Genomic DNA, 21,918 nt, shown 5'->3' on the forward strand with positions numbered 1-21,918 from the left:
GTGTATTTAATTAATTCATTATGGCAGTCCTGGCGTTCCATATACTAGCAGGTTGCTGAGTAGACATCCTTGTAGTGGTTTGAAATGTACCACTTTTCTATCAGTTTCCTTGTCAGGAAACAACTTCCTGTTCAGCTGAAATGCCTCGGGTTTCAGTGGAGTGCGTGAGAGCGTTTCAGTAATAATGTCCCTTACGGCACCTCATATTGCTGAACCTGTATTCACATGTATGTCTGAGCTGTGTATGGGCTTGAACAGCTCCATCTACTGACATAATGAGGTATAACCTCAGTACGCAACATATAATAATGTATACTTTATTGATCCCCGTGGGGAAATTTGTCTCTCTGCATTTAACCCATTCACCCAGTGAAGCAGTGGGCAGCCACCAATCAGGCGCCCGGGGAGCAGTGTGTAGGGTCAGACTCTACAGATCAACACCTTCAACATCGACCCAGCACAGAAATGACTCCACTGATGTTTAAAACATTTAACTTTTGATTTTTCTCATATTTACAAACCAAAACCTTATTTTCTGTGCGGTTATCTTTATCTAACAAGACAATTCACTTCAAATATTTTATATGGTATACACCTTTGTTTTTCCTCATTCAGCTCTGAGAGTAAAATTCACAAGTTGTTTTTATTTTATTATATTCTGTGCACAGTTAGAGGTAACACACTGAGATACTGTCATGGCCTCTGCCAAGCAATAAATTAACCGAATTTCCGTTCAATACTGCCATGTACTGGTGAAGGGTCAAAATCAGAATGGGCAGATGAGAGGGAGAGAGCACAGCAGGCTGTCCATGATGGATATTTGTTTTTCCTGTATGCGTTATGGTCGCTGACCTCTAGGGGCTCTCCCTGTGTGAGAGAGCTCTTTCTCCTCCTCCTGTGTTCCAGGTCTGCCTCATAAGCACAACTGAGATGTGTTGCAGCTCGTCAGCCACTGCATAAAGACTGCCATCTCAAAATGCCATGCCCTTTTTTCTTTTTTTTCTTTCAAGATTCTCTGGGCTTTGAGATGCAGTGATTTGGGCAGGGGACAGTCGCTATGCACTTGTGAGTAAAGGTGTGCCTTTACAATGATGACTGTAGTGATCCACAGTGGAAGCAGATAGGGGCTCTCTGCCATTTTTGTTTCAGCGGTTTTTCCCGTTTTGTGGTCAGACGGGGAGCTCAGCCATTGTAGTTGTAGTCTTTGTTTTTGTACAGACAGTGTGGCCTCAGTTGTTTTTTTTTGTTTTTGTTGTTTTGGCCTTGGAGACAATGACGTCTAGAGGTCCACTGTGTTTTATTCTGGTCCTAATTGGTTAATGACATTAACTTTGTTGTTTGTTAATTTATTTCAAACATGTAAACAACAGGTACATTTAGTAAAGAAAATGGACCTGTATATCTGTTGATGCTGGACACTGGTGCCGGTGGCGCCAGTGTCCAGCAGCCTGGGACTGGGACTCCTCAAACCTGCCTGATGCACAGCCACAGTTCAAATAAGATGTCAAGGAAGAGCAAACCCCAAATTTGTCGGGTTAAAGTTTCAACTATGGAGCAATAATCTGAGATGATTTGAGATGTGAATACCACTGCTGCAGTCAAGAAAGAAGAGCCATGATTTAAAAGATATGAATTAAGACAGGCATTTCTACTGGGGAATGCAGTGGGGTTAATCCTTCACCTATCACTCTTTATGCCAGCCTCCACTCAGTATTATTAAGACACAGAATGAGCATGAATACATCTTTATTATGTTGTTATAACACTGCCAGTACTATGCAACAGCAGCACATAACTTCTAATAAAAAAAACAATGTGGTGTTAATGGTTGAATAAATGTTGTCACTTGAATAAAAATCATGTCTCATAAAATTAAAAAAAATCAGTCACTTGGTCTGTTTACAGATGTTACATGGCTACTAACGGACTGAACCTTTATTTAAATCTGGCCTGGACAATACAGGATATCGAACTGTTGTTTTTTTTGAAGAGGGTTAAAAGTTGAGTCACAAGATATCAGTTTTCATCATTATCATTTGTCAGTTCATTAAAAACACTTCAACAACAATAAACTACTTCTGCTCCCAGCATTACTTCTAGTATGACCATTGAACTGAAACCTCTTAGAAATCAATCACTTAACAGGAGGTTGAGATCAAATCATGTTTACATTACTAATATCAAATGGAAATCTTGAGCGCCTCTCACTACTTCTTTCCAGTTGAATGGAACAGAAAAAATTAGAATAAAAACTCACACTAGATGTCAGAGTTGTGCTCCAGCATTAACAGATGCTGGTCTACAATATAAGGACAGGAAGACAGCAGGAAAAAGCAAAGTTTGAACCACACTGACCTTAATAGTTTTGTTATGGTGAAAACATATTTCGGTGTTATCCCATAAAATGCAGAGCTTCAGTTATTAAATAGGTCAAATGTTTAGTCAAATAGAAAAGGCTGATGCAAGTCTGCTTTCATTTGTGCTGTGACACATGCCAAAGTGCATCCAGGGTGAGAACAAAGTTTATTATAAATATGACTGCCATAAAAAAGGGGGGAGAAATAATAAAACATAAATTGTCTAATTTTTTACACAGTCCTTCTAATCTTCGCTTAATATTTTATAAGCCACACTTTTAGGTCTCTGAAGAAACCACAGCATCAACACCTCACCTTAACTGATAAGGTAACTTTGTGCAATCTTTAGCAAGTCAAAACAACAGCTCTGTAAACCCTGATGAATGTACCAGTTCAATGACGTTACTGCCCTGTATTAACCTGTAACACATACATTGACGTATACAGTTTGCTGTTTGATATGATTTTATATCAGAACTTTATTTTTATTGAACATAAAGCAGATAAAGGTGTTCAGAGTCATTTAGAGTTTAGTAAGTTTAGGAGTTGTTTCCTCTCCACTATCAGCACTGTTTGCAGCACCTGTAGCAGAGTAGCATTACAGTACAGTAGGTCATGGTGACTCAGAAGTGTCTTAGGGGTAATAAGGTTTTGTAAGGCGTTACTGGAAAGTTTTGAATGGAATCCCCCCAAATGACCCTTTTCAGCATCATAAACGAGCTGTACGTATACACTTTTTGCTACATTTAGGAAGTCACTTTTATTTTATTTTGAGTTACTGAATGTGATCTATTTAACTGAATTCTTCTCAGCTTTCTACTGTATTGTTGTTCTTTTATTGTATTTAGGGGATTGACAGAACTAGAAATGAGTACATCAAAGGTTAAGAGGTTTGGAGACAAAGTTAGAAAGGTAATGCTGAGAGGGTTTGGACGTGTAGAGCAGGGACCGTGGAGAAAGGATGATGATGATGGAGCTGAAAGGTAAGTGGAAAAAGAAAAACCCAGAGAAGTTTTATGGATGGACAGGGAGATTGTTGGTGTGACCCTAAAGCAGGGGTAGGGAACTCCAGGCCTCAAGAGCTGGTGTCCTGCAGGTTTTAAATGTGTCCTTGATCCAACACTGCTGATTAAATGGCTAAATGAGCTCCTCAACATGTCTTGAAGTTCTCCAGAGGCCTGGTAATGAACTAATCATTTTCAGATTCAGGTGTGGTGACCCAGGGTGAGATCTAAAACCTGCAGGACACCGGCTCTCTCCCTACCCCTGACCTAGAGGCTAAGAATGTGGAGGATGATGTGCTGTGGTAACCCCCGAAAGTGAACACCCAAAAGAAGGAGAAATATTAATAATTTTACCCGTTGAGCTTAATTGAGCTCATTTGTTTTCTCTTTAATTGGGCTATTTTGTTGAGCTATTTTAATTCATTCAAGCTATTTTGTCACAGGAGTTTTACTGTTTTGGCTCCAGCAGCTATCGGTATCAGTTATCTTGTAAATTATTTCGGCTCTAAAAAATCTACTTTTATGTGTAGATTATGTTGAAGAATATCAGAAATGTGCTATTGTGTTTATTATAGAGCTCATCATGATAAAAATGTTCTCGTCCATCATATTACAATACAAAATAATTCATATATTAAGCAAACCCTCAATATTTTAGACAGAAAGTAGGCTTTACATTCGGAGAGTTGAACTGAATCGAATTAAGATTGGACAGGTGTACCTAATAAAGTGACCACAAAGAAAACGCAATCTCTCATGAAGGTAGATGCTGGCTTCACTTCATGAGATCACAACCCACAAAGATTAGAAACTAAGTCTTATAATTATTTCCCTCATACGTACAAACACCATCAAAAGAAATCTGCAGTGGTTAGTGACAAAGTCAGATATAAAACTATATAAAACTAAAGTAAAATTAATGTTTTAAAGACTTTTCAGTCTTAACAGTCTAAAAATGAAAAAAAAAAGAAACTTGCAAGTAAGTATGCAGAGGTCCTGACACAACTCAGAACCAAATGTTCACCAACACTTAAAATTAACAGAGAATAACAATAATAAAAATAAAAAATTATGCGTTTTCTAATTTGAGACTAAAACAACACCAACTATTCATCCTAAAGGCATCTGATGGAGGGTAAAGAGAGTTAAAGCACTTTAAAGAAAATCAAACACAGTAAATACAGTCATGGGTGTTTTTCATTTTACATAATTTCACTGATTAAGAGACAATTTGTGTTAAATGGTTCATTTATCCAGCTCTATGGGAGTGCAGAAGAAATGAGAGAAACAAGACCTAAACACATTTATACATTCAAAATAAATTTGTAAAGAAATATGCACATTTATAGGAAAACATCACAGAACTGATTGACATGACAATTTCCCACTGTAGGAGATACAAAACACAGAGTACATAAACATTAGGCTACATGCTGTCGGTTAAATAAGAGTGAATATCCTTCATGTTACATGACAGTTAGCTTCCATTCATCACACCCCAGTCAGCTGCATTTATGTCAGTGGAGGAGAGCTGGGAGGATGCATGCACTCTGACTGAAGGTCTGCACAACATAATCAAATGTGACATAAAAATGTGAAATAAAGAAGAGACAAAATAGTTGTTTTTAACATTTACTGATGTTTTTCTTTTTTTTTGGTATAGGTCACCATACACTGTGTTGCTGGGAGCGGCCAGCCCAGGTTTGAATCTGACCTCTTTCTCTCCCTCCACTTTCCTGTCACTCTTCACTGCACTTATCTAATAAAGCCAATAAAGCAACACGCGCATAACTTGAGTTAAGATTATTTTTAACTGCTGACGTTGAACCAGGTTTTGGCAAATAAAGGATTCTTACATTTCAACAAAAATAAAAGAACAAAAAATCACGCCATGTCACTCACGGGTTAATTTCTACGCAAACAAATTAAACTATGTTTGTTTCTGTTTCTTGGTACATAACAAATTTTCTAAGGTTTCCGACTTCACAGGTTACATCAAATAATCCTACACGAACAGAGCTTTAATTAACCGGGGGTACATCCTGTAGCTACCTCCACTAAGGAGGCTGTGTGCTTGGTTAATTTGTCAGTTTGTTCACAGGATTAAGGAAAATGTTACTGATTTTATGCGCATGAAATCTTTACCAGAGGTTTAGAAGTGATTATAGCGAAAAACTGGACATTTTGTGCCATATATTCACTAATATCAAAAGCAAAATAAGAAAATAAATGTGTAATATGGCCTTCAAGTTCTCAAGAAATTATCAGAACATTATCAGGAACAAGAGATTCAGTTTAGGAGGGAATTTCCAGATGTGTTGGTGATACGTGGTTTCAGACTGCTCATTATATTCTGTAACTGATGGATATGAGTTGCAGTCATACAATGGACACAATTACTTGCTTAAGCTGTTTTGCACTTAATAAGAACAGTACTGATGTTTCCAGTACACTTTAGGAAATAAAGTGTTGGTTGATACAATGTTATTTTCATTTCTTTCCTTTTACATTAGATTTGCTTCAATGCTACTTATATGTCACATGTACATGCCAAAAAGTCTGTAAACTGGCAGCAGGTTTCACTTAAGAATGGCAACTAAATACAAAATTATATAAAAAAAATCTGAAATGAAAACAACATCAGACAGACAGAAGAATCCAAGCCAGTGAACAGTGATCCTGTCATTTCCAACATTACTTCACCAAGGATGGTGATCAGTCATAATTAAAAGTGATGAGTAGTATGAAGTTATACTAATCATACTCGAGAGGCACAGAATGTCTTCAGAGAGCGTGACTAGACAATTACAAGTAAACACTCCACCTGGCAGTCTCTGTTCAGGTTAACCTCTGTCAGTGCGCCCCAGGGCAGCTGTGGCTACAATGTAGCCATCACCAGTGTGTGAATGTGTGTGTGAATGGGTGGATGACTGAATGTAGTGTAAAGCGCTTTGGGGTCCATAGGGACTGAGTAAAGCGCTATACAAATACAGGCCATTTACCATTTAAATCAAAACATGAAAGACAAGAAGAGTTTTATGAAACCTTTTAAAACAATAAGACAATTAAAGTTGGTGAAAACAATCTGTTACAGATAAACACGATAAACTACATTTCTCAAGGTTATACAACGACAACCATTTCAAGACAGAAACAGCCTCTGGAAACGAGCAGTCTGAGCTTTCCACGCTCACAGCTTGAGAACATGTCTTCAAGGCATCCACCGTCACTTCCGAAAGGTGGATGCAACACATCTCCATCAGTTACAGAATTGTCTCAGCTGCCGTCTCACAGGTTTGTCTTGTGGAAAACTTATGCAGACGTTTTTCTCGCTTCACCGTTTTTCTACTTCCATTCAAATCAGCTGCAGACATTTGAAATGTGAAGGAAAGTGTGTTTTTTTAGGTCTTTTTAAATGTTTCTCTGTCGCTTTCCAGCCTCAGCGAGAGGCCCATGATGCCCGGTCGTTTCAGGCTCCACTGGTCAATCTGTCTCTGCCGCTCCTGCTGCTCGACCTCCGATTCGCTCGATGAGCTGCCGGTATTGCTGCTGCTACTGCTACTGCTGCGCCCACAACCTCCGCCTCTGCTGCTACCGCCGAAAGTGAAGCAATCCTTCTGCTTCCTATCAGCCTTCCCCCTCTCCCCTACATCTACTCCTTTTTCCTCCTTCCCTCTCCTTGTATCCTTCACCATCCCACCACTGTCCTCCTCAGGTTTGTCAGCCATTTCCATTTCGATCGGGGCCTGCTCCGGCCCCAGCACGGCTCCTCTGTGGTCCATATCGACCCACACTGGCCCCGGAGGAGGCTCCAAACTGGTGTACTGGAGCATCGGCTGTTGGGGCTGGGGGTCCACTTGTGGAGGAAGGTTCTGCCTCTCTGGATGGAGGTACTGAGTTTGGTGTTGGAGGTGATGCAGCGGCTGAAGTGGGTGCTGCAGAGGCTGGTGCTGGAGCTGGTGGTGCTGCTGCTGCTGATGATGGTGGTGATGTGAGTGTTGTTGATGGTGCTGCTGCTGATGATGATGAGGATGATGCTGCAGGTGATGATGGTGGTACTGATCAACAGTCTGCTTATCCACATTACGGACGACCTCTTTGGGCTGGTTTTTAAGGAACTTCTCAAACTTCTTGGAGGCTTTTTTGTTCGTCACAAACCAATCCTGTTGAGATACATGCAGCACGAAGGGGTGCTATTATATAACATACACTAAACTTGCATTATTTATTATTTATTGCATTATAGGCCAGAAGGGGGCAGCTCGTCTGTTTGCAAAAAGAAATCTGATTCTGCTGTTGTAAGTCTGAGACATCACTTTATTCATGACTTTAGTAAAAACTTTCCTGATGAGTTTAAACAACTACACTATGGAGCTGCTCATATCCAACCCCTGATATAGAGTATATGCATTCATGGCAATGTCATCTACATATAGTTACAAAAAAAAGGCTCAAGCCAGAAACTTGTGAACTTTTCATTACCTGTGAATGGACAGAGTTGATGTGGTATTTCACTCCACTTTCAGAGTTAAACTCTTTATTGCAGATCAGACATCTGTATTTACCGGCCTCAAAGTCGCCCTGAAATCAGATCAGGAAAAAGCAGCCTTGAAAAGATTATAAGAATTTAATGCATATAAAGTATTAACTGCGCATAGTGCACTGCCTTTTATATTTCACTTAATGGTCTGAGTAACTGACTGAATAATTTTACAAATACACACATTTTCAAAATTCTGTTCAAAGCAGCTTTTACAAATTTAACACTTCATTCTTTAATTTACAGGAATCATCCCAAAAAATTGAGGAGCTGACTAAAAGCACATGTAAATGCCGGTCCAGATGAAGCATTAGAAGGGTTTCATGCTAATACATTGATGAGTTTCAACTTAACTATACCTGGTGTCATTTAATGTATTGCTAATCCTAGAAAGTTTGTAGGTTTGTTATTTCCTAAACAAAGAAAAAAAGAGACAAACCCTCGTGCAGAGTCCCAGATGAGCTTTGAGTCCAGACACACTCGTGTAGGTGCAACCGCAACCCTGAGGACGACACACATTCTGTTATATTATGGGCTTAGAATACTGTGTTAACCATGTTATGGACATCTGCTCCCCTTGACATCATACACATCCACAGGGATTACTTGTACATACACTGACCTCTCTATTTGAAACTTCGGCCATGTTTACTATGAATGTTCACCAATGCAACAGTGTATATATGACATAAAATAAAATATAAAATATCTCCATATATCTCTTTAAAAACATACATTTACAAAGAGAAACATTTCAGGTTATTGAAAAAATAATAATAATAATGGATTGCATTTATATAGCACTTTTCTAGGCATCCAAAGCGCTTTACAATTCCACTATTCATTCACACTCATATTCACACACTGGAGGAGGCAGCTACAGTTGTAGCCACAGCTGCCCTGGGGCAGACTGACAGAAGCGAGACTGCCATATCGCTCCATCGGCCAACAAACACCAGTAGGCAGTAGGGTGAAGTGTCTTGCCCAAGGACACAATGACCAGGCCAGACAGAGCTGGGGATCGAACCGGCAAAGTTATGCTAATTATACTTGTTCTTGACATCTTGATCCAATTACTCAGATAAGAAAATAAATAAGTCTGCTGATTTCAATTAAACAGGTAAAAATAAGACTTGTTGTTTTCTACCTGGTTGGGGCACTGGACTTTCCTCTGCAGCTTCACCTCATTCTTCCACTTCCTCAGCACCTCCTGGCTGAAGGCAGGGAGGCCGGGTCGGGCATATTTCAACTGAAAAGAGCGTCAGGAGAAAGAAGAAATGCATTTATGTTTAGTACAAACTCAATTTTAGTGAATCTTCTCTTACCTTCTTGTCATCTGGTACCAGGTCGGACTGAAACTTCCTCTTGGGCCAGTCTTTGGGCAGTTCATTGTTGGCAATCTCAGCCAGGTGGAAGTTGGCCACCTGGGCCGAGGCTCTCTGCACCCTGCCGCTGGGCGTCCTCTCTGGATTAGCCTCCCTCTGAGCCTTCAGTGCCTCATCTTCCTCAGTCTTCTGTGGTGTCTGGATGAACCAAGAGAATAAACTTAATGGAGATGAGGCACAAAGAGTTTCACAGACACTCGAATTAAAAGGACAGGTGATAAAACAAGGCTGGCATCTTGTCTAATTGTCTATTAATTTAAATTTGAATGAAGAGTATTAACGAATTACAATTTTTATAGTATTTAGTGGCTTCGATGACATATATGACTCACAGGAGCATGCTCTGATTTCAGGTGATACTCTAGACCAGCCTTGGATTTATACGTCTTCCCACAGTGAGAGCAGTTCAGCAGCATTTTCTCCAGCTCAGACTCCTCCTTTCCACACTTCTTCATGTGATACACGTAGCCCATGATGCTGGTAAATGCAGCATTACAACCCTATAAAGAAAAAACCCCCACATTTTTTCACACCACCAGTTTAATCTTTTATCTTACTTTCATCAAATCTCCTTTCTTAAAACAGCACAATCCGTGCAAATTTTACCTCTTTGGAACATTTTAATTTGCCCAATCTCTTCAGGATTTTACGTAGCTTGTCTTTTATAGCACGATCATCCAGGTCCTTGGCATCATCAGCTGAAGGCTACAAAAGCAGGAAAAGGTAGCAACAAACTCAGTAAAACCATAATAAACTAAACTAAACTAAACTAAGACTGAAAATGTTTATTTCTGAGTAGTCTTACCAAGTGGCTGTGGTCAGCCATGATGTGATACTTCATCCCTGTTGAAGACTTGAGCTGTTTCCCACAGTGTTGGCAGGTAAAAGGTTGCTACAGATAACAGAGTGACACAGTGACTTTTTCATTTGGTAAACATTTACACCAGCAAAGAACACAAGCAGATTTTATGTTATGGAAATATTAGTCAGACTAGGTTTTCCCAGTGCAAATGTAAAGCACAAACCACACTACAGACCCATTCATTTTTTAAAAACTTGATGCTTAATATGAAGAGTGTGTGAACTGGTTTCAGTGCAGAATGTGTTTCATAGAAAATTGACATCCTGGAAAAAATTATAAAAAAAAACATACAAAGCATAATTTATTTACTCCAATTATTCCAAATAATGTCATTACTAGTAATAACTAATTATTAGAGTCTTCCAGGAGAAACAGTAAAGCAGAAGGCTCCTGCTAGATGGTCCAAAACTCTAATGTCACTATTATGCATGAAGGGCTCACCAGTCGGCAGTTCTCCATGTGTTTCTTCAGCCCCTCCACAGTCTTCCTGCTCACACTTTTACACTTTGGACAGGTGACTCTTCCTTTGGCAACAATCTGGAGCTGCCAACGTTCCTCTTGGCTTCCTAGTTGATGTCAACAAATAGGCAACTTTTCCTTTTTTTTAACTTTACACGACGCACAGAGCTTCACAAAAAGAAGCAGCTTACTCCTTACCTATTTTAATAATAATAATAATATTTTGATTAAATCACAGATTATCTTCAGCACCCACTTTTAATCATTCAAATTTAATAAAAGTTTTAGCAACATCTTTTTCAATTTCTTACAATCAGTTTAAATCAAGATAAAATACCACCCCCCACCCCCCACCCCCCCGAATCCCCTTTAAAACTCATACTTGTGTGAAGCAAGAAAAATGCAGTCAGATAAAGCCTATTGACAGTTTCAATCAAAGAAGTGCACATAAAACATAGTGTAATAAGATTACTTTCTATTAAATCACATAAATCTGTGGTAAACAGCTGCTGCTCTGACCTGGAGGATAAGTAGGAGGTTCCTTCTTAGCCGGCAGGATTGAAGGCTTCTGGTCTTCGTTCGGCTGAGCTGTTGAGGCCTGACCAGCACTGGCAGCATCTGAACCTGCAAGATTCACACTGAATGACTGGATGCAATCAAGCTTATTTTTCTTTTTATACTATTTTATCATAATTATTATTTAATAAGGTCAAATTTCCTTATTGATTAGATGCAGAGACTGCTGCCAAAGTTTGTCATCTCTCCATTAGCAGCATGTAGAATTTTATATTGAATTACTTTAGAAATAAAAGATAAAAGATACACAGATATATACAAGTATATACAATGTTTTCTTTTCAATGCATGAATGCTTGTTGGTTGTTGAATTATGATTACAGCATTCCTGCTACAGAAAGCCTGGCTCTTAGAGAAACCTCACGATAAGTTACAATGAGGGGAAAATGCTTCTCTGTAATGATTCTCTGATCAAACAGTGAAACAGTCATTGGCTATGGTGTGCCAGACGCTCTGCCAAAACAAATTAGTGGCTGATAGTACTGCTGCCAAGACTGAAAGGAAGGTGGTGCACTTGAGAAAACGGCCTCATATTGTTTTCCCATAATGGTTAGGGACAAACTGTGAAACAACTTTTCAAATTCCTGATTTATGTCTAACTATAGTTCTGATTTATAAAGTTACTTCAGTCCTAAGTATTATTAATAAGGAAATAATATTCAGTTTAAGACAAAAAAAGCAGCATGAAACAGATATGTGAGATAGAAATGTAACATATAGAGTTTTCAGTTATGCATTAAATGCAGACTCCTTGAAAACTTACAGGATTCTCTGCCCTCTGGTGGCTGTGTGAAGTTATTGGGTGCGGGGCTTGGCTCCATCTCTGGCCTCTGGACCTTTTTCATGTTCAAGTCTTAAAAATTAGACAAAATCAAAAATCATAACCTAAATGATGACATCTACTCTGCACATATATCGCCTGCACTTCTCTTATAAGCTGTCACTCGCACATGTGTTATAGGTTCTGGTTTTCGCTTGTAGCTTGCAGATATCATGAAAGAAGCTCATATTATTTTACGACATTTCACAGTGTTCAAAACAAAATCAGTCCATATGGTCATTTTTACCAGGTCTCCACACGTTCCCTCTATCCCTGTTTGTGTTGTTCCAGGCTTGATCTGGGCCTCGGCCAGTACCCCACCCTTGCTCCGGTCCTGACGAGTCCGGGTCCCTTCCTGGATCTCTGCCTCCATTCCAGGCCTGATCCTGTCCTTGATCTCTGCTAGCTGCCCAGCCCTGATCAGGACCCCGCTCCCGGCCTGTCATCCAGGACTGATCCGGCCCACACTGAGTTCTGTCCCTGCCTGGAATCCATATCTGGTCCTGACTGGAGTGTCCCCCTCTGTCTCTGCCAGAGTTCCACACCTGGTCCAGGGGTCGGTCTCTGCCTGGAGCCCAGGCGTCAGGTCCTCGCTCCCTGCTGGAGTTCCAGCTCTGATCATGAGGCTGGGACTGCTCCCCGCTAGCTTCTGGGCCTTGAGGCCAAACATCCTTCGCGACCAGTCTTGGAGGGAGCCTTGCAGTGGGCGGACCGATGGACCCTGGGTCTGACCCATTGGCCAGGCCATCTGATGACATCACAGAACAGCTGGTTGTCGAGTAATCTACTGTTCCCAGGGAAACACTCTGGAGGTCCTCATACCTAATAAAAGAAAAAAAAAACTTAAATTAAAAGTTTCTAAATGCTGATGGAGACAGGAACCTCATTTGGTCCTGAACAGATTATTTAACTGTAGTGTGGGTCAGAGGGTGTAAATAAAAGATATATAACAATATAGTGGATTTTCTGTAACCACTACATCAAAAGTACTAATGGTCATTAGAAACTACCCTGTCTGTAAACATCGAGTGTCCAGTCTCATAAAGTGCACCGTTAAACTCATACAGACATGCATGGTTCAATTCGTCCACATATCTGTTGTTGCAGTGTTGTATGCTACGTTCTGGATTTCCTGCAATACTTTGGACTCATGATAAATGAGGCAAATACACTTGTTTTCGGCTGAGAGTTGCGTACCTGGAGTCAAGTGTTTTGACCAACACATGAAACCATAACTTTACTATATATTAATAGATATTGTGAGTCTTTATTATATAGCGTGCCATGTGGAAAAACCTGTTGTAACATTTGAGAGTGAGGTCTATTTTGAGCACCTGACAGCTTGTTTTTTTCTTCTCATTTGTAAAATCTTTCGACCAGTTTGCTTCATAACCGGCACATTACAGTTTTCTACACCGTGTCAGGCTTTTCATAACCGAATCATGTCCATGACACAGAGGTAGCCCCTTTTGTAAGAAAACAAATAAGAATAACTTAGATATCATTCATGTGTCTGACACAGCTCATTTGCAATGATTTTCTTGTTACGATGAAATAAGTTCTTCGATTAGTTTTGGCTGGTCCTTCTGTGGTGCCTCAGTGACTACTACAAACTGTCATCTGAAGCAATGAAAAATTGCAGTAAACAGTGTGTTTTTGTAGGGAAATCGTAAGTACAGTGAATTGTCATTGGCGATATGACCCAAAAAAATCATATCTCGATATTTTTTAGCTGGATGGCGATATACGATATATATCTCGATATTTCTTTTTAAAGCCATAAAGTAAGAACAAAAAGAGAGTTCTTAGTCAAAGCTGTGTCCCAGATGTCACACAGGCACTTTTATTAACATACAGCGTAGATGTACATGAAGAAATTACTCAAAAATAAATTATCAGCATTTATTAAATAATAATGCTCCATAAATTAAAGAAAACAATGTTGTTTTTGTGCATAACAAAAAGCTCACAATTGTGCAGTCAAAATGTAAACTAAAAGACAATGAGCATAATAACAAAGACAGACAGATTTCACAGCTGCTCTGTTCCCAACTTCTACTGTGTGACTGACAGCCTGGAGTTTGAAATCCTCTTTGTAACCATGTCTCTTAACAGGTGCCATTTATGGCCCTTATACACACACAGTACGGTAATATTATGTTGAAGCACAGTACGTATCACTCCGCGAGGCTCCTCGGTAGCCGTAATGCTCCGACAATCCATCAAGCGCTGCAGCTTCGTAGCTTACCAAAGTTGTACTAAAACATTTTTTGACAGATTGCTGAGTGCCGTGTAGCACATAAAATCGGTTCGCGGTCAATAAGCACAACCAGAATTCATACATAAGGCGCACTGTCGATTTTTGAGAAAATGAAAGGATTTTAGGTCATGCAGCCCACGGTAGCGCGGTTAGCTCGTTAGCGCAGTTAGCTTGTTAGCGCGGTTAGCTCGCTAACACATTGACGCCGTCCAGCCCCACGCACGGGGCGATCTGCGGTAAATCGTTAACGGAGATTTGCCGTGTTCACCTTGTCATTGCCTGCAGGTGAAGCGATGGGGGAGGAGGGGGAGTTGTGTTCAGTGAAAGAGAGGCGAGGCCGAGTAATGTTGCGTAGAGACAAAAGTGGACGAAAGAGAGGCAAACTTGCGGCTCCACAAGTATAATTATAACGTAACATAGACTATATCGATATAAACAATATTGTCACATCTTATATCTCGTATGAAAATATATCGATATTTTTAAAAAACTCTATATATCGCCCAGCCCTATGTTTTTGCAACAACACAAAATAAATGAAGAGTACAACATGAAACAATATACGTGTTAATGTCACGATTTTGTCATATCGCACAGCCCTAGTGGCTACATCCAATCTGATCCCCCTTCAGGCCATTATAAAGAATACAGGTGCAAGCAACTTCACCTTTTGCGTCAATATTTAGGTTCATCTTTTATATACAGTTGCTATACTGCACAATATGAACAGAATGCAGGTAAATAAATGAACTATTTGTTTATTAATATAATACAAACATATATGCTTTTGAGCAGCACTTAAAAAAGCACTTTGCACATAAATTCTGTAGCAAATTGAATTTAATTAATTAATTAAACAAAGTTTAAACAGCCAAAACCAAGAAGGAGCACAACAGTGGAGCCGGGTTTTATGATTCTTTTAGATCTAATCTTATTTCATTTTCATTAATCACTCATTAATGATGGGTGTTCCCATTTGTTTAGTTTTTCAGTGCAAAGAAAAATTAAAGACCCAGGTCATTTTTTGTCTTTCTTTTTTCTCTCTTTTATCATTTCCCATTTTATACTCACATATCCTCTCACACCCTTCGCTTCCTGAGCTTGTGTATTTCCTCCTGCCAGAGTGATTACTTGCTCTTTAATCTGCCACCTTTATCTTGCGTCCTTCCTTCACTGTGTCTGCCACTCTCTATGTACCAGACTCTGTCCTTTCACTTCTTGCTGTAAGATGTTTTTCACTCTGTTTATTCTGTGTAACAAATTTTTTTTGCAAAGCAAAGACTTCCTTTTTTGTTCTTGAACTTCCTTGCCCTGTGCTTTGCTTTTGAAGCCTTAAATTAACACCATATTCAAAACTGAATGATCCATAGCTCATTCTACCTGAACCTATACCAGCCATTTGGTTAATATCTGCATGTGGATAAGCAGCAAGTGCAAACGCTGAATTTCCTCATCTCATTAGGAAATCTAAACAAAAGAATTCTGTATGCAGATTTTTAAAAGGCATTGCACTTATCAACAATGATGTATTTTACTGAAACCTGTGTACTTGTTTAGATATGATATCTGTTTACTGTGAATGACTTATATAAGAGTACAATGTATAATCACCAGGTTAACCAGCCTCTTACCTTTTCCTACTGTAAGTTCTCTTCATCTTTACTCCGTCTTCAGTTTGGGACTCATCCCCCTAAAACAGTCGATGAAAAAACTTTGAAGCAGAGATCCAGCTGTGCGCATGAAGCTAACTGATTTTTTATTACCACACTTGAAAATGGAAACACAGTCACAGCGTTCATGCTAGCAGGACTGCCTGCTCCTTACATACACTATCTCAGAAACAATAAAAAACGTAGGTTTTTACATTATAGATGTGTATTCTTACCTCTGAGTACCCAACTGTATTTACTTCACAGGCTCTTTCTGGCATTCGCTGGACAGCAGCTTTAAAAGTGAAATTGTATTAAAAAAGACACAATTAAAAAGATGAAATTACCAAGTTTTACCAGTGTAAATGGCCACAGTGATGGATGCACGCTGCTGTGTGATGTGTTTTTTTTTTTACCTGGACATTGCACTCCACTTTTTGAAAGTGAGTGAACAGGCTTCCTCTTTCTTGGCATATACAAAGGTGACATATCCCCTCCGATGTGGCCGGGGTCCATACTAGGAGGGCCAACCCTGCTCAGAAATCACCACTGACAGCATAGAAAAAAACAGAACATCTAATAAAACAGAAAACAGATACCTCTACCAAAATAGCACACGTTATTGAAATACCTTAATTTGGATATATTGTATTTGTTATTTGTTTATTACCAAGCTGTGATAAATGACACTGCTCAAAGAATTAAGGGAACGCTGGATCATCACAGTTTAATACAAACACATTTTAACTTCAGGGATATTAATGTGTCCAGTTAAGAAGCATAAATCATTTCACCTGGTTTGGTGCAAATGAAAGTGTCAGCAGGTGCAGTGGAGAGGCAACGAGACAATTCCCCAAAAAGGCAAGACCAATGCTCTCTTTTTATCCCTGCTGACTGATTTTTCTCTAGTTCTGCTTTTGTTAGAGTGTAAAAGGATTCACACTGGTCTAACTGGACACACTGATATCCTGAAGCTTCAGTGACTCTATTATATTGTTATGATCGAGTATTTCCTTAACTATCCTCAGCAGCGTAATCTAGAATTTAACAAAAATGAAAACAAACGGGCACGGGGTTAGAATCATTTAATTTTTCTTTCCATCCAGCTTCTGCTATTTAACCAATTCAAGGTAGCGGAGGCAGGAGCTTATCACTTATTCAGCTGCAAGAGGCGGGATACACACTGGATAGGTTGCCAGTGTTTCATGGCTAACACAAAAAAACAGACAATCACTCACACCTGAGGCCAGTTCAGAATCACCAGTTAACCTAACATGCATTATAAGTGTGATAGAAAGGCAGAGCACCCAGAGAGGCAAACTCCACACAGAAATACCCGACAGTGGATTCAAACCTTTCTGTGAGGCAACAGAACTAACCACTGAACCACTGTGCTGCCTTATTTTTATTTAATTTTCTCGTCTAAGTAAGTTTTCTTTAGTTTCCAAAGAGGGTTTGCTTAGATTAGTGTTAAAAATGTTTCGTTTTAATTTAATTTGTTACTTTCAGTGCTTCATTTAATGTTTTTGCAATTCGGTTTTTAGGAAGTGAAGATCAAATATCACAACAAAAGTACCTTCTGCATGTAGCTCACTCAGATCCAGCATGTCCTGCACATTTTTTACTTTACTTTAGCTTTATGTTCTTTTTTCCTCCCAAATTCTAATTTGAATCTTTTTTTTAGATTAACTAAAACATTTGTGCGCCTAGTTTATAATAATCTTTTAAACAAATACCTGCATTTGTTTAAAATGCAGGTTGACTTGAGACGAGTGTTGTTGTGATTTGGCCCAATATAAATAAAATTGAATTAAACTAAAAAAGCTGATTACAGTTATTATAATTAACTGAATCAAAGAGATCATACGTTATGTTTAAGACATTCATTCAAAACTAAGTCTCCTTTTTCTTAAAAATTTGTCTAGTAAACAAAACAAATATTTGCTGACATGAACTTAATAAGTCTTGCATAAGCAGCCATGCATATCAGCCTATTTACTCCCTTTAGGGTTCGTTTAGCCAAATATTTACTCTCCTAGCCCCTTTCAATCATGCACTCTTTATATTTTTAACACTAAAATTCACACTTAGTATTGAATTATTATTTTAAATGCACACTGAAGTTATTACATTAATCATAATTATGCAAAGGAGACTTTTTTTAAAGAACCTGATGAATTTGGCTTCAGCACCCGTTGTGTTTACAGTGCATGTGTTCATCCTGAATGTTATTTGTATAGTGCTTAAATATTTATGTGTCACGTTTGAGGACACTGGATGCCAGAAACTGTGATATGAAATAAAGCCAGAAAACTGTTAAAACGTCAAGTGTGTGATGTTTTTCTCGGTCCAGTAAACCTCTGAGACCAGCCATTCCCGGACTGAGCCAAAAAGACTTGCAGCCACCACCATCATTGTCTGTGTGGATAAGGAAAAAACTCAAAAATTGGCTTTTTCACGACGACGGGCAGAAAAAAACATCCGAAAGCTGAAACTGAAGGAGAACTGGTGGTAGAAAGGTTTCAAGCTCCCCTCCCTCTAAGCAGAGGTACTATAACCTGTCCTGTCTGCCTTTCATTGTTTCTTAGCGGAGGAAGAAATGCAAGAGAGAGAGAGAGAGAGAGCGCGCCTACCGTCCTACAGCTCACTCCCTCTGCAAGGACGGCTAGCCTCCATGTCTTCGGGCCTGGCCTCCTCTGTCGCCTTTCCCCCGGCAGTGTTACCACCAGGAAGGCTAACATCAAGGAAGGCCCGGGGTTCAAAAACACAGACCCTGGGATAACAGCTAAGCTGTGGCAGCATCTAAATATGAATCAGTGCGCACGTACGCCGGCATAATTCACCACAGTGTGTTCGTATGTTCTTCAGCGGAACGCCCTCCTGGTGGAGAGAACAAATAAGACCCGCATCTGCCGCTGCCTTCAGGGGCCGTGGGAAACACCGCAATTTCAGCGCTTCAGCTGTGGAGTCTGAATCAATAGTACGCCTCGGAATAATACAAAGCCGTTACCACATAGTCTCTGATTATGAACCTGTTATCAAGTGGAAAAGCACTTAGTAAATGGTTTTTAAAATGTTGCATGAAGAATTGGGAGTAATGTTCCAAACTGAAAAATGGAGAGAAGGAGACCACTGATACTTTTTTCTCTTCCTAATTCGTAGAACTCCCCTCCTCCGCATTATTACTTTTTACTTGTATAATATGGCACTTTTGAAGGATTGATTGAATGTTCAAATTGATTCTACTAAATTGAACACTTTGAAATTCTGTGACATGTTCCTCTTATTTAAGTTTATTAAATTGAATATTTTTGATTAATTTTAACTAAGCACCTAACATTAGGTAAGCAACTCTTGAAAGTGTAACTCCATTAGCTTTTTGTGACTCACAAGATGATTCGATTTCAATTAAAATAACAATAATAATAATAGGTTTAAATCAGGTAGCTTACTTAAAAACTTTACATTTTTACTTGTTATTTTCTGGCAACGTAATAGCCATTTCGTTCATATCCAAGGTTTTGATTATTGTTTCGAAAAATTGTTGGACTAGGAAACTGTAATTGAAATTAAATTGTCACTATTTGCTTAGCCCTACTAGTAACTTCAGTCAAGTTTTTTTTCTGTCATTGTTACATAGTTTTTTTTTGTTTGTTTTTTTCATTTTTCCTCTTCAGACCCTGTGTCTTCATGTAGGCACATTACATTTTAGCTTTTCTTCAACTTATACTTCATTCTGCTCATTGGTATTTTATACTTAATTTATTGTTTTGTTGCAAAATAAACCAATAATTCCTATATGAGGAATTAAAAAGTAATGACTCTCCTAAAATGAAGCTTATATATTGCACACATTGCCAGACTGAGAAAATCTCTGTTTAGCTTATTTTTTCCACACTTGCACACACTTACAAATAAAGTTATTTACCACTGAACCATTAATAAATAAATAAATTTATTAATCAGCTTATAATCCAGTTAAGAAATGTAAGGTAAGTATGAGGAGAACCAACATTTTATCACTGCCACATTAGAGTTAGACTGTGGACAGCATTATAATATGAAATAAATGTGTCACTGTTAAACATGCAGACTTTAGTAGTCGGGGGGTTAATAATAGCCACATTAATTGATATAGACTGAAGCAAGGGACACGTTTTAATTGATGATGATCTAAAGCTATATGAAATAAACCAAATGACATGTTATCATTCTGATCTATTGCATACACAATCAGAAGAACTTTCAGTAAGTACACAACAATCATTCAACAGAGGCCCATTTCTACAGTAACTGAAATCACCTCATTGCCAATACAGCCTTACTCTTAAACCACAATTTGATCCAGTTTTAAAGAGTAAACCCCATCATCTGTTATTGATGCAGAATTTCAGTGTCACGCTACAGACTAAATATTCTCATTTTGGCATTACAACTCAGCATTAATAAAATAGCTATTCATTCAAACTGCTTCAGTACCTACTTAAAGGTAGCAATTTGAAGGAATTTGTAACACCTAATCCACTCAGAGATGAGATCTGGTTTTTAATATTTTACTGTCACGGTTTAGCTCCAATTAAATCCTTCCAAGATGACAATGCCTGGACATAGGAGTTAAAAATTATATTAATTTTGGACTGATGTAATGGAAAGTGCTCTCCACTGCCATCAAAGCACCAAATAAAGGATAATCTTCTAAATGAGTGGGGCTGGAATCCTCCATTACAATTTAGAAGACTTGGGGAATCATGACAATGTTCACCAGATGGGACCCAGACACATTACTGAGACACTTTATTGTTTTTATTATTATTTTGTCACTAGTACAATTCTTTTTGTTTGTTTTTTGTTTGTTTTATTTATTTATTTTATGATGGCTGAAGAATTTACCTTCAGTTTCAAAAATTGGATCCTTAAAGTTAAAACTACTTTCAAGTCTTATTTTTATTTGATAAAATTACAGTGGCTTGCAAAAGTATTCGTCCCCCTTGAACTTTCCCACATTTTGTCACATTACAGCCACAATGACTCAATTTTATTTGAGTTTCACGTGAAAGACCAACACAAAGTGGTGTACACCTGAGAAGTGGAACGAATATCATACATGATTCCAAACATTTTTCACAAATAAATAACTGCAAAGTGGGGTGTGTGTAATTATTCAGCCCCCTTTGGTCCGAGTGCAGTCAGTTGCCCATAGACATTGCCTGATGAGTGCTAATGACTAAATAGAGTGCACATGTGTGTAATCTAATGTCAGTACAAATACAGCTGCTCTGTGACGGCCTCACAGGTTGTCTAAGAGAATATTGGGAGCAACAAGACCACAAAGTCCAAAGAACACACCAGACAGGTCAGGGATAAAGTTATTGAGAAATTTAAAGCAGGCTTAGGCTGCAAAAAGATTTCCCAAGCCTTGAACTGTTCAAGCGATCATTCAGAAATGGAAGGAGTATGGCACAACTGTAAACCTACAGTACCAAGACAAGGCCGTCCACCCAAACTCACAGGCCGAACATGAAGAGTGCTGATCAGAAATGCAGCCAAGAGGCCCATGGTGACTCTGGACGAGCTGCAGAGATCTACAGCTCAGGTGGGGGAATCTGTCCATAGGACAACTATTAGTCGTGCACTACACAAAGTTGGCCTTTATGGAAGAGTGGCAAGAAGAAAGCCATTGTTAACAGAAAACCACAAGAAGTCCTGTTTGCAGTTTGCCACAAGCCATGTGGGGGACACAGCAAACATGTGGAAGAAGGTGCTCTGGTCAGATGAGACCAAAATGTAACTTTGCAATGCAACATCATGCTCTGGGGGTGCGTCTCTTCAGCAGGGACAGGGAAGCTGGTCAGAGTTGATGGGAAGATGGATGGAGCCAAATACAGGGCAATCTTGGAAGAAAACCTCTTGGAGTCTGCAAAAGACTTGAGACTGGGGCGGAGGTTCACCTTCCAGCAGGACAACGACCCTAAACATAAAGCCAGGGCAACAATGGAATGGTTTAAA

The 21,918-nt window shown here is 39.0% G+C and overlaps 1 protein-coding gene across 1 annotated transcript; it reads right to left on the bottom strand.

The window, feature by feature from the left end:
- Positions 1–1,729: 1,729 nt before the first annotated feature.
- znf512 (zinc finger protein 512) lies at positions 1,730–18,787 on the bottom strand. The gene is made up of 16 exons (XM_085247052.1): positions 18,546–18,787; positions 16,329–16,461; positions 16,149–16,207; positions 15,895–15,953; positions 12,251–12,825; positions 11,947–12,036; positions 11,127–11,231; positions 10,590–10,714; positions 10,092–10,178; positions 9,893–9,991; positions 9,619–9,786; positions 9,227–9,424; positions 9,049–9,150; positions 8,341–8,403; positions 7,844–7,942; positions 1,730–7,524 (listed from the first exon to the last, which is right to left on the bottom strand). The coding sequence occupies exons 2-16, from the start codon at positions 16,426–16,428 to the stop codon at positions 6,763–6,765; spliced, it is 2,691 nt and encodes an 896-aa protein (XP_085103178.1). The 5' UTR covers positions 16,429–16,461; positions 18,546–18,787; the 3' UTR covers positions 1,730–6,762.
- Positions 18,788–21,918: the final 3,131 nt, after the last annotated feature.

This window comes from Mchenga conophoros, linkage group LG15 (assembly GCF_057382185.1).
Source record: "Mchenga conophoros isolate Kocher_MC1m ecotype Shallow Benthic linkage group LG15, M_conophoros_male_GT1.1, whole genome shotgun sequence".
Classification (NCBI taxonomy): Eukaryota; Metazoa; Chordata; class Actinopteri; order Cichliformes; family Cichlidae; genus Mchenga; species Mchenga conophoros.